Here is a 12,390-nt window from a genome sequence, read left to right on the forward strand (position 1 = left end):
AAAAAGAAGACAGACATATATAATTATTAAGAAAATTGGAATGGGCTACGCAATATTCAACTTTAGAATTTTTTTTTTTTTTTTTTTTTTTTTGGGGATACTCTTGAAAGATACTATTATGGCAATCGAGGAATCAAAAAAGAAATATTACGGTAACCAAAAGGGAGAAGAAAAAAAAAAAAGGTACTATTATTTTCTTTTCTTTTTTGGCAATGAAGAAAGGTACTACTATTATAATAATTATTATTTTGTAATTAAGAATGATACAATTATGTATTCAGGACTTCGTGCGTAATATTTTCAACATAGAAAAGACTCGTGTGCTATATTTGTTACAGCACGATAAAGAATAGATCCAATATAGAAAATCCCTTCACATTCAACTTGCCTCTCAAGCTCACATCAACCAAATGCCTCCCATATATATACCCCTCAAAAGTTTGGTTTATTACAAAATTTCAATCCAGATATTCAAAATCTCACCAAATTCTTTTTTTATGAGGTGTTTGGATAGTGATAAATTTAGTGGAAATTTAAAATTTCCTATGAAAGTAAAATTTTCTTATGTTTGAATAATTTTTAAGAGAAGAAATTTATTGATCCCAATGAAAAATAAATCTTGTCATGTGGAAAAATGGAAAACTGACAGGGAAAGTAGATGCTACTAAATATATGTCATTCTAAAATTTCTTGAGAAACTGATATTACGTATTTTTTTTAAATATAATTTTATCATTTCATTTTAATGTATAAATTTATTTAATTACTTATAAGTTTTATTTTTTTTCTATAATTAACCAATTCACAGTAAAAAAAATTTCCAAAAAACTCATTTTTAGGAAACTGAATTCCAAAAAACTGATTTTCAAAAATCAGTTTTCTTTAGTATTTTCATTTTTATCAAATACCCAATTAGTATAACTTAGGCTTGCTTTTGATTCTTGTTATTTGAGTTGGGTTGGTCGAATTCCAAACATTGCTGCCCATGAAGCATGAACTGGCTAAGTTGGGATTAGATTCTAGAACTATTGGTAGAATTGATTTTGATTCCAATACAGGCAAATTTGATTCTTGAGCAAATTTGATTCTTGAGCATTTTTTTTTTTGGTGCCTGGAATGTGTTATTACAGTTGGACTTTCTTTCGGTTTCCATGAAACCCATTTCCCAGCCAAAAACTAATAATAATAATAAATAAATAAATAAATAAATAAATTGCTAACGAAATAAATTTGAAGAAAATTTAATAAAAATATAATAAAAAACCAAAAAGTAAAACCATAATTTTTTTTTTTTGAAATAAATTAGAAGAAAAGTTATGTAACTATTATTTTTTTAATTAAAAACAACGCGAACGGGACAAGCGGTTTCCATTTAACGTGCAAGTGTGATCGTTGCTGCCAAGTCAACTCTACGCAAAGGTTCAGTAGTGGAATTATGCCAAAAATAAAATTTTAGTGGTGGAATTTCATTTACATAATATTTTATTCTAAAAAGCCCACGTGTAAAATGGAAGAAAATAGTTGAAGGATTTGAATATTTTTATTGTATTTATTTATTTAGTGAAAAAAATATCAATTATGTGTGCAAAATAAACAACACCTGATTTAAATTATATCTATTAAAAAAATAAATTGATATTTATTTACAATTTTATTTAAAAAACGGAAAAAAATTGTAAAATGAACAAAATTATATAATTTTGAAATATGGTTGAGACGTAGGGGTTGGGAAATGGCACCGTTGATCCAAATAGAGAAGGGTTCCGCGTTTCATCAGCCAATCAGAAGCGTGAGGCGAAGTCATCAGACCAATAAACATCGTCCACGTAGATAATCCCACGTAGCACCAGCATTTTGGCAGTTAATAAAAGAAAAAAAAATAGAATACGAAAATTTTATAGTTGAGCTTCTAAAATTTTCCATTTGCTTTGCTTCTGATCTCCGTTCTTTCGCTACGCAATATATATATATATATATATACGCACAGAGAAGCCGGATCTCGGAGCTTGCATTTTTTTTTTTTTTCTCCTCCCCGGCGACATTGAAGGGCTGGAATGGAAGCTCACGGCTCTGGATTCGGGCGTGTTTTAGTGTTGGTCTTCTGCGTCGCCGGAATTTGGTCTGCCTATATCTACCAAGGGTTTCTTCAAGAAACTCTGTAAGTGTTCTCCTTTTTGATCTCTGAATCCCGAAGATTTGGTTTTTATTTGGTGGATTTTATCACACAATCGGCAGCATTTTGGTCATCTTTTGCTTTGCTATTTGTTTTAATTTTGGTTATCAGTGTGTCTATATGTGTGTGTGTTTGTGTGAATTGGCATTGGGCTTAATTAGAGCAAAGTAGAGCTTTTTTTTTTTTTTTCCCTTCTTTTTTTCCAGTAATGGTTTTCTTTGGAGGATTTTTCAGACAATGGCACCGTTTTGGTTTTCTTTAGCTTTGATATTGTATTAATTTTGGTTTTGTCTTTCTCTGTGTGAATTGGCATTGAGCTTAATTAGGGCAAAAATAGAACTTTAAATGTGAATGATTTTTTTAATTATTATTTAATTATATGATTGTTTGATTAGGTCCACTAAGGGATTTGGTCCGGATGGGAAGAGATTTGAGCACCTTTCTTTCCTGAACTTGGCCCAGAATGTAGTGTGTCTAATCTGGTCGTATATAAGTGAGTATTTTTGTTTTATTCAAATTCATATAGTCTGCTCGGAATGAGGATAACTGGGGGCTCAAAGTTCTTCTTTGTATTTCTTTAAACAGTGATAAAGCTTTGGTCCAGAGGTAGCAATGGTGGTGCACCATGGTGGGCTTTCTGGAGTGCTGGTATTACTAATACAATTGGACCGGCAATGGGAATTGAAGCCTTGAAGTATATCAGCTACCCTGCTCAGGTATATTTATGCTTGATCTGCTCAGTCTAAATTTCCCTTTCTGGCATTTGGAGAATATCATTAGAAATTCCAACCATTTAGCATTATTAATTTTGCCAACTTGTAAATTATGGCGTATATAGAATTTGTCTTCTGCACAGCTGCTTTTATTCTTGTTTGGTTGATGTGGGTTTCTTTAGGGTATTAGTTCTCAGGAAGGATATCATTATCATGGTTGTAATTGCACTACATGGTCTAAAGAGATTTGATATTATAGAGAAGTTCATGTCGAGATTATACTAGATAGAAGGGAAATGTTTACAGACTAGACTACGATTCGGGATAATGGACTAATCAAGTTAAGCTGGTCTGTGGTGTTTTGAATTATACTTTGGCTTTGCGTAGGTTTTTTTTAAGTTTGTTCGTTATGTTGCTAAATATTGCAGGAGCACATTTCTCAAAAGCTTTGATTTGTGCGATTTCTAAGTAATGTTACACTAATAAATGTAATGGTTTTAAAGTTGAGGTTTTTCTTTTCACTTGCAGGTCTTGGCAAAGTCCTCAAAAATGATTCCAGGTGAGATAATTTTTGAGTGATGAGTATCCTTTCCTTAATGCTTGATTGTATAGTTTCGCCAACATTCATTTTTAAAACCTGTGAAGTTATGTCATTTGATCTCTCAACTCGTTGATATCCAAATTTTTCAGTATAGAAAGTTAAAAGGCAACATAAATTTAATTGTAACTGTACTAATGGTTCCCATGAACAATTTAATGATTTTCAATAACGAAAGGCATTCATCTATGCCTTATTTAACCTTGCAGTGATGCTGATGGGTACTCTGGTCTATGGTATAAAATACACATTACCTGAGTACGTTTGTACTTTCCTTGTTGCTGGAGGGGTATCTACATTTGCACTCATGAAGGTTAGGAATTTATCGTCTTTGTCATGGTGTGGAAATGTTTTTCTGTTAAATCTTTTCATTGCGTAGTAATCAACAGGTGTGGTAGAGCCGAATGTTTTATCAGTTGTCCGTTCCTTTTCTTACTTGGCATGTTTTGGTTTCGATTCCAGACTAGTTCAAAGACTATTAGCAAGCTGGCTAATCCAAATGCACCCCTTGGATACGGACTATGTTTCCTGAACCTAGCATTTGATGGGTTTACAAATGCTACTCAAGATTCAATAAATGCAAGGTATGTTAAGAAGCAATTATCTTTTATTTTTGGTCTGAAAAAGCAGTGATGTAACAATATCCAAAACATTATTACCCGCATTGTTCTGTAACACATTGTACTGGAAATGCGAAGTTAATCAAAATGGAGTAGATTTGATGCTAATCTTAACTGATGGACCCTATAGAATCTGTTGAGAACAAATAAACCTTGGCCACTCATATAGGCAAACTTACAGGTTGATCCATATCTGTTCAGGTATCCAAAGACAAGTGCTTGGGACATAATGTTGGGAATGAATTTATGGGGTACCATTTACAACATAGTCTACATGTTTGGCTGGCCACATGGAAGTGGATTCGAGGCAGTCCAATTCTGCAAGCAGCATCCAGAGGCAGCATGGGACATTTTTCTCTACTGCCTCTGTGGTGCAGTTGGCCAGAATTTTATCTTCTTAACCATAAGCCGTTTTGGTTCCCTTGCAAACACTACCATTACCACTACCCGCAAGTTTGTAAGCATCGTGGTGTCTTCGCTTTTGAGTGGCAATCCCTTGTCAACAAAGCAATGGAGTTGCGTAGTAATGGTCTTTTCTGGGTTGTCATATCAGATATACCTCAAGTGGAGGAAGCTTCAGAGATTGCAGAAGAAGAGAAAGCCCATGTGAAAGGGCTTTGTAACAATTTTGAACTTTTATATATCTTAACCTTTATAAAATTTTATTTTTCTTTTTCTTTTTTTTCTTTCCCTTTTCCCACCACCATGAGGTTTTTTTTTTTTTTTTTTTTTTTTTTTTTTTTTTTAAATTTAAATTTAAATTTAAATTTTTATCTTTTTTTGAGATATACATCACTATTGTTATATTACCATTGTAACCGTAACGTTCAGTGGTTCAAATATTTAGAATGATAGTTAGAATATTGATGAATGTAATAGAATAGATCCTTTACCCTTCAGAAATATTTTGGCATACCTTTCTTTTTGCCAGTACAATTAAAAAAATTATTTTGCTTTATTTGTATCCAAGCCAAGAAGTGGTGCATGCTAAATTGACTAAGAAACTGAATGAAAAGTTTCTTAAAGACTATAAAATAAAGATATTGGTACTAATACACACATGTATAGTTTGGTATTTTGTATTCAGTTAACTTTCTAAAATACTACATGGGCAAAAAATAAGAATGTAAAATGTAATTTTGTATAATTTAAGGTGTAAAATATAAAAAAATTTACATAAAAAAAATTAATTAAAATATACAAAAATTATTAAATAATAGCACTACTTTTTCTAAAAGAACTAAAAAATTTTAAAATGTAATTTTTCAAAAATAAAAATAAAAATCTGTAGATATAATACATAACCTTAAAAAAATAAATAAATAGAGAGAAATAAAAACATTTGCACATGCATTAAAAATATATATATATTTTTTTTGGAAAAGTAAAATTTTATCAAAAATACTTAGAAAATCTTATAAGTATCTTTTTCATAAATAGTAAATATAAATGTAAAAAGTACATGTAATAAATAGAAAAATGTATTTTATTATAATAATTTTCCTTTTTTTTTTTTTAAAGATTGTATAAATACTTTATCGTTTTAAGGGTCTTTATGTTTTCTTTTTATTATTTAAAATATTTATAATATGTATAAATTAATATCCAAGAAAACATAAAGATCAATAAAAATTTGAACAAACATTAAAAAAATCATTTTTGTGGAAAAAGTAAAATTTTATAAAATAATATATATTAGAAAAATCTTTAAAGTATTTTTTAAAAAATTAATAAATATAAAAAATACATGTGATAAATAAAATAACATACTTTACAAAAATAATCTTTCAAAGTTCTATTTTAACCTTTATAAATACTTGATTACTTCTTTTTTATAAATCTTTATTTATTTTTAAATCTCTATAATATTTAGATATTTTTTTATATATTTTCAAAATTTACATTTGCATTCCTTTAAAATATTATTAATTTATTAAAAAGATAATAATCCCATTAATCAAAAAGTTTGCTGATTTTTCATTAAACATTTTACTTGAAAATTTTTGCATTGTGGATCTTAAGTTATACAAAATTGTATTTCCACCCTCATAGTCTGTTCAATGTGGCAAATATGTGACAAATTTGTTATAAAGTTAAATATATATATATATATATATATATATATATATATATATATATAAAAGGTGCAAAGTACAAAGAAAAGTGAAAAGATGTACAATGCTTGAAAAAAATTCAGGATATATACAAAATGTCAAACAATATATAATTTAGGATGCATTTCCAATATCTTTTTATTTTACAAAAAACTTTGGAATTAAAGTTGGTACCTCACATTAACATGAACCTATGTAAATTAGCAAGGGTCGGTTTTCCCACAGTCAAAATTTCTCTTTTTATACAATTAAATTTTCATCCAGTTATAGTTGGCCAAACAATTTTAAATTTTGAAGTATCATATTACCAAACAACTTTAAAATGTTGACCATGAAAATTTGAGTAGAAGGAGAAATTCTGATTGTGTAAATAGAAGCTCCTCAAAACAAGATTTGGGAGGGTTCTAGCCTTAAATTTTTGTAATTTGTGTTCCTTTTTACATGGTTTATCTATTGAATGGTTAGCATTATTATCCTCATCAATTTTTAGAGGATTTGTAATTTGCATTTTATATTTTATATTTAATATTTATAATTTTGAATTTGTAAATTTTTAACAGCCATATTTGCGAATAAGTATATTTGTAAGTTTAGCTTGGAAACGTTACTGTCAAAAAACTATAAATTTAGAGATATAAATGCTAAACATAAACTATACAATGCAAATTGATAACTACCGACAATTCATAAAACAATGTTGCCAAAATCCCTTATTTTTATGGAAGAATATCATCGACTCCTGAAGTTTACTAAAACATCATTCAGAGCGAAAAAAGATAAATAAATAAAATAAAATCATCATTTATCAACCCAACATTTTTATATTAAAAAAATTTATTCTCTTCTATTAATTATTATTATTTTAATATAATACCATTTTCATGGGATACAACCATTGAAGCCCATTATCGTAGTAATTACTTATTACAATTTTTGAATGGCTCACTTGCTTTCCCAAATGGCCGCTTCTGCTTTTTCTTCTCCTTCTTCTTCTTCCACCGGTAGAGTGAAACATGATGTTTTCTTGAGTTTCAGGGGTGAAGATACACGCAACAATTTCACTGCCCATCTTCATGCAGCTTTGCACCACAAAGGAATTCAAGCTTTCATTGACAACTACCAGCTGATAAAGGGAGAAGAAATCTCACCCTCGCTCTCTTTAGCGATTCAAGAGTCAAAAATCTCCATTGTTGTGTTTTCTACGAACTATGCATCATCCAGATGGTGTTTGGATGAACTTGTAATGATCATGGAGTGTAGAGAATCACGCGGACAATTGGTTTGGCCCATCTTCTTCAACGTTGAGCCGTCCCAAGTGCGAAATCACAGTGGTAGTTTTGGAGAGGCATTAGCCATGTACGAAGCTAATCCCAGTCAGAAGTACAAAGAAAAGCTGCCCAAATGGAAGATTGCTTTGAACAAAGCTGGTAATCTATCCGGATGGCATTTAACCATTGGGTATACATACATATCTTTATCTTCTAATTTATCAAAATTATTGTTGTAGTGTGTGTATATAATATATATATATATATATTTAGAATCCCACTTAATATTTTTGTAATGAAATTCTCTATAAATCATATACAAACAAGCTGATAAGTCAGAGCAATAAAGTGTGTGTATATATATATATATATATATATATAGAACACCACTTAATATTTTTGTAGTGCAAATTCTCTATAAATCATATACAGACCAGCTGATAAGCCAGAGCAATAAAGTGTATTCATCATCCATATGTATGATTCTTTCTTTTGCATATTCTTGAAATTAATCTTTGATATGGGCAGAGATGAATCTTTGTTAATCCAGAGAATTGTGGAAGCCGTTTTGAGAAAATTGGATCGCACAACCCTGTATGTCGCCAAGTACTTAGTTGGTATAGAAGCTCGTTTAGAAAATTTGGGTTCATTAATAAGTCGAGGAGGGAATGATGTCCGAATGGTTGGGATATATGGTATTGGTGGTATAGGTAAGACAACCATTGCTAAAGCTGCTTTCAATAGATTTGCTGATGAGTTTGAAGGTTCAAGTTTCCTTGCAAATGTTAGAGAAACCTCGAAGCAATATTGTGGGCTGGTTAAATTACAGGAAACAATTCTGTTTGACATGTTTGGGGATAGAAACTTAAACGTTGGGAATACTCATAGAGGTAGCAACATCATAAGGTATAGGCTTAGTTGCAAAAGAGTACTTATAGTTCTTGACGATGTGGATCAGTTAGATCAATTGGAAACATTAGCAGGAGGGCATGATTGGTTTGGCTCAGGAAGTAGAATTCTCATAACTACTAGATATAGGCACTTTCTAACAATTCATGGAGTTGATCTAGCATATCAGGTTGAGGGTCTCGATGATTATGAAGCTCTTGAACTTCTTAGCTGGAATGCTTTTAAAGGGGACAAACCTATAGAAGATTACTATGAGCTATCCAGACGTGTCGTAGGTTATGCAAATGGGCTTCCTTTGGCTCTTGTAGTTACAGGTTCCTTCCTATGTGGTAGGAGCAAACTTGAATGGAAAAGTGCCATTGATAATTTAGAAAGGAAACCACATGAGCAGGTTTATGGAGTACTTAAATTAAGTTATGATGCTTTGCAGGATGATGAAAAGGCTATCTTTCTTGATATTGCATGTTTCTTTGTTGGAGAAGACGAAGATTATGTAATCAAACTGCTTGAGAGTTCTTCTAATTTTTGTCCAACCATCGGAATTGGAGTTCTTACTGATATGTCTCTCATATCCATAGAGTCTGGAAAAGTGCGAATGCATCTCTTAATACAGGAGATGGGCTGGCAAATTGTTCGGCAAGAATCTCCTGAAGTTGGCAAACGCAGTAGATTGTGGTTACCTGAGGATGTTTTTCATGTATTCTTAGAAAATATGGTAAGGGTTGCTTAAAGGAGCTTAATTGATCTTTTTACTTTACAAGTAGACTTTTTTTCCTATAATTTTTTTTTCTTTTTCTTTTTTTGGTTTAGGTATTAATGCATCACGTGCTCTGCTTTGAACTATTTAGGGAACAAATGCAATTGAAGGCATTAAGCTGGAGTTACCTGAACCGAAAACCCTATACCTGAGTGCCAAAGCATTCAAAAAAATGAAAAGGCTACGAATGCTTATTTTTCATAATGTAGTTCTTTCTACAACCATTGAATATCTTCCTACTGGGTTAAGGTCAATGGATTGGCATGGATATAAGTTTCCCACATTGCCATTAAGTTCTGGTCCGAAACAGCTTGTCAGACTTAGCATGCTTCATAGCAATATCCAGCAACTTGGGGAAGGATTTAAGGTAAAATTAATGGGCATGAATTTAGTAGATTCTTATAGTTACATTGTTATTTTCTTAGAAACTCATTTGCATAATGTTTCTGTTTTCTTTCTCTTTGTTTGCAGAATTTTGAAAACCTGAAACTTGTGAATTTAAGTTCCTCCAAATTCTTAACCAAAATCCCTGACCTTTCAACAGCACCAAACCTTGAGAGCTTATCCCTTTCTTATTGTACAAATTTAGTTGAGATTCATGAATCTGTTGGATCTCTTAATAGGCTGAGCACATTGGACCTTCGGTTTTGTTCTAACCTTAAGATTCCTCCAAGCAGTCTTCGATCGATATATCTTGAAACACTGGATCTCTCAAGCTGCTCCAGTCTTGAAAGCTTTCCCAAGATTGTTGTAAAGATGAAAAATTTAAAGAAACTTAGTTTATCTAGAACTGCTATAAAAGAGTTGAGTGGCCTCTCAACAACTCCAAAACTTGAGAGTTTAGATCTTGACCATTGTACAAATTTAGTTCTGATTCATGAGTCTGTTGGATTCCTTAATAGGCTGAGCACATTGGACCTCCAGTTTTGTCCTAACCTCATAACTCTTCCAAGCAGTCTTCTAACAGGATACCTTGAAACATTGAATCTCACAGGCTGCTCTAGTCTTGAAAGCATCCCCAATATTGTTGTGGAAATGAAAAATTTAAAGAGACTCAGCTTATCTGGTACTGCTATAAGAGAGCTACCATCTTCAATTGGTAATCTTGTTTCGCTTCAAATCTTGAATTTTGCCTCCTGTAAAAAACTCGAGCATGTTCCTAGTAGCATCTATAAGCTGCATCAACTTGAGCATCTTGGTCTTGGTGGTTGCTCAAAGCTCTCAAAGTTTCCAAAGAGCATATTCTTTTCAAATAGTGATGAAATGTTCCCAAGTCTTGAGTTGCTTCCTGATGTCATTAAAGTTGCTCCTGGTAGAAGTTTGAGGCTTCCCTTTCCCATGTTAAAGTCCCTTGATCTTCAAAAATGTAATATATCAGAAGTTGATTTCCTTGTTACTTCTAGTGGATTTAACAATCTAGAACAGTTAAATCTAGCTGAAAACAAGTTTGTTAGCCTTCCATCTATTCGCAGGCTTGCAAAACTCTGGTATGTTGATTTGAATAATTGCGAATTCCTTCAAGAAATTCCAGAGCTTCCGGGAAATGTAGCATTTTTGTTTGCAAGTGGTTGCAAATCACTCAATACTCATAAAAATGCCACGGCTAACATCATACCGAATAAGGTCTCTCTCTCTCTCTCTCTCTCTCTCTCTCTCTCTCTCCATTTAATGTCAAAATTATGATTTTCATTTGATTTAGCAGAAGTGCTCCGAAATCCAAGTTATACTCTCTGGACATGATATACCACACTGGTTTAGCAATAAATTGGAACAGCAGTCCATAACAACTTCTTGTGGAGGATCTCATAAATGGTGTTTTACATCTAACTTCATCGTTCATTCCAACAAATTCAAAACAGTGAAAGGGATAATTATATGTGCTGTTTTTGAATTTGACTGTGTAGCAGTAACGTTTTCATTACATCTTGACACAGAGCATGCTTCGTATCTATTTCATGCATTGTCATTCGACTCAAACAAGCATAAAAATTTGAATCCAAGGACATTCATTTCAGTAAAGTCAGGTCACATGTGGCTTCACTATATCCCTGGTGATTTTATTTGCCTCTCAGAGCTTCCATTTGGAATTCGTTACAGATATAAGGTCACATTTTCAGCAATTCTTAAGGAACGAATTGAGAATGTAATCTCTAAATGTGGAATCCACATTCTATGGGATGAAGATGAGATTAAAGTCGCTTGTCCGTTTCAGAATTCAGGAAGTCAACCAAGTAAGAGAAGTTTTGCTGTCTACAACACTTATGAAGACTCTGAATCCTGTTGGTTTCCGCAGCAGAAAAGGTACTGTGAACCCTTGAGGATCAAAGAGACTGTGACAGATCAGAATATGAAGCAAAAACAGTCAACTAATATTCAGCCAACAATGGAAAGTTGAAGTACTACTAAAGACAAAGGAAAAGGTTTGGCGGATATGAATTGGCTGTGTATATTGTAATTATGATGCACCAATTAAGTTCATTACAATCTAAACAATTTTAATGACAAATGAATCCTCTAGACTTGGCGTTTGTTTTCAACTAATATTTACATTTTGTCTAAAACTTATTTTAATTTTTGTATTATTCCATATTTTTGGCAGGTATTCAAAAATTTTTAACTTATGAATCTCAGTTTCTGTGAATTCTTAGGAGAAAATGATTTTTCGACCATCTTATGACTGCATAGAGTTTTACTATTGATCATTGTACAAGTTTTTTTTAGGTTCATCACTGTGTAGGATTTCTTAACAAGCTTGTCACTTTGAGTCTGATATTATTTGTCAATCTTAGGAGGCTTCCAAGTAGCTCTAAGTTAAAGTTTACTAGACTTCCAAAAGCCTCCCAGAAATTGGAGAAAAAGATGGAATGCTTAGAAGTACTTTATTTAGAAACAACAGCATTCAAAGATCTGCATATATATGCCAATTGAAGATCTTGTGGGTCTTTGATCTTTACACTTTGCTTCATGAAAAAAAGCCTTGAGTTTCTTTCTAGTAACATGTATAGAAAGTTGCTTAAAAATTTAAAAAAATTCCAAAGGTTTCATCAAGTTTACTATATCTTGAAGCAGCTATCGTGAATCATTGGAAAGCTTTTTACCAATATAATGACAAGGAATCAACAGGATGCTCTTATTTCAGTTTGATCGGCTAGCGCAAACTGGCCAACGATCGAGCTTCACCTGCTCTAACATTACTTGTATAAAACGAAGTGAAGTACCTCTTTCTTCTCTCATATTT

The 12,390-nt window shown here is 31.9% G+C and overlaps 2 protein-coding genes across 4 annotated transcripts; both read left to right on the forward strand.

The window, feature by feature from the left end:
• The first annotated feature begins 1,892 nt into the window (after positions 1–1,892).
• LOC107428830 (UDP-galactose/UDP-glucose transporter 3) lies at positions 1,893–4,785 on the forward strand. Its single transcript, XM_016039422.4, has 7 exons — positions 1,893–2,158; positions 2,569–2,666; positions 2,759–2,889; positions 3,415–3,445; positions 3,694–3,797; positions 3,947–4,068; positions 4,306–4,785. Exons 1-7 carry the CDS (start codon positions 2,055–2,057, stop codon positions 4,712–4,714), a joined length of 999 nt encoding a protein of 332 aa, XP_015894908.2. The 5' UTR covers positions 1,893–2,054; the 3' UTR covers positions 4,715–4,785.
• A 2,324-nt stretch (positions 4,786–7,109) lies between these two features.
• LOC107428826 (disease resistance protein RPV1-like) lies at positions 7,110–11,669 on the forward strand. 3 transcript variants are annotated; one of them, XM_016039417.4, is made up of 5 exons: positions 7,110–7,676; positions 8,015–9,110; positions 9,244–9,519; positions 9,624–10,775; positions 10,855–11,669. In XM_016039417.4, the coding sequence occupies exons 1-5, from the start codon at positions 7,156–7,158 to the stop codon at positions 11,545–11,547; spliced, it is 3,738 nt and encodes a 1,245-aa protein (XP_015894903.4). In that variant the 5' UTR covers positions 7,110–7,155; the 3' UTR covers positions 11,548–11,669. The 3 variants fall into 3 exon arrangements, with proteins under 3 accessions (XP_015894903.4, XP_024934432.3, XP_048319175.2); XM_025078664.3 differs by having other exon boundaries at positions 7,511–7,645; XM_048463218.2 differs by having other exon boundaries at positions 7,523–7,676; positions 8,037–9,110.
• The last annotated feature ends 721 nt before the right edge of the window (positions 11,670–12,390 follow it).

Source organism: Ziziphus jujuba, chromosome 12 (genome assembly GCF_031755915.1).
Source record: "Ziziphus jujuba cultivar Dongzao chromosome 12, ASM3175591v1".
In the NCBI taxonomy this organism is placed as follows: Eukaryota; Viridiplantae; Streptophyta; class Magnoliopsida; order Rosales; family Rhamnaceae; genus Ziziphus; species Ziziphus jujuba.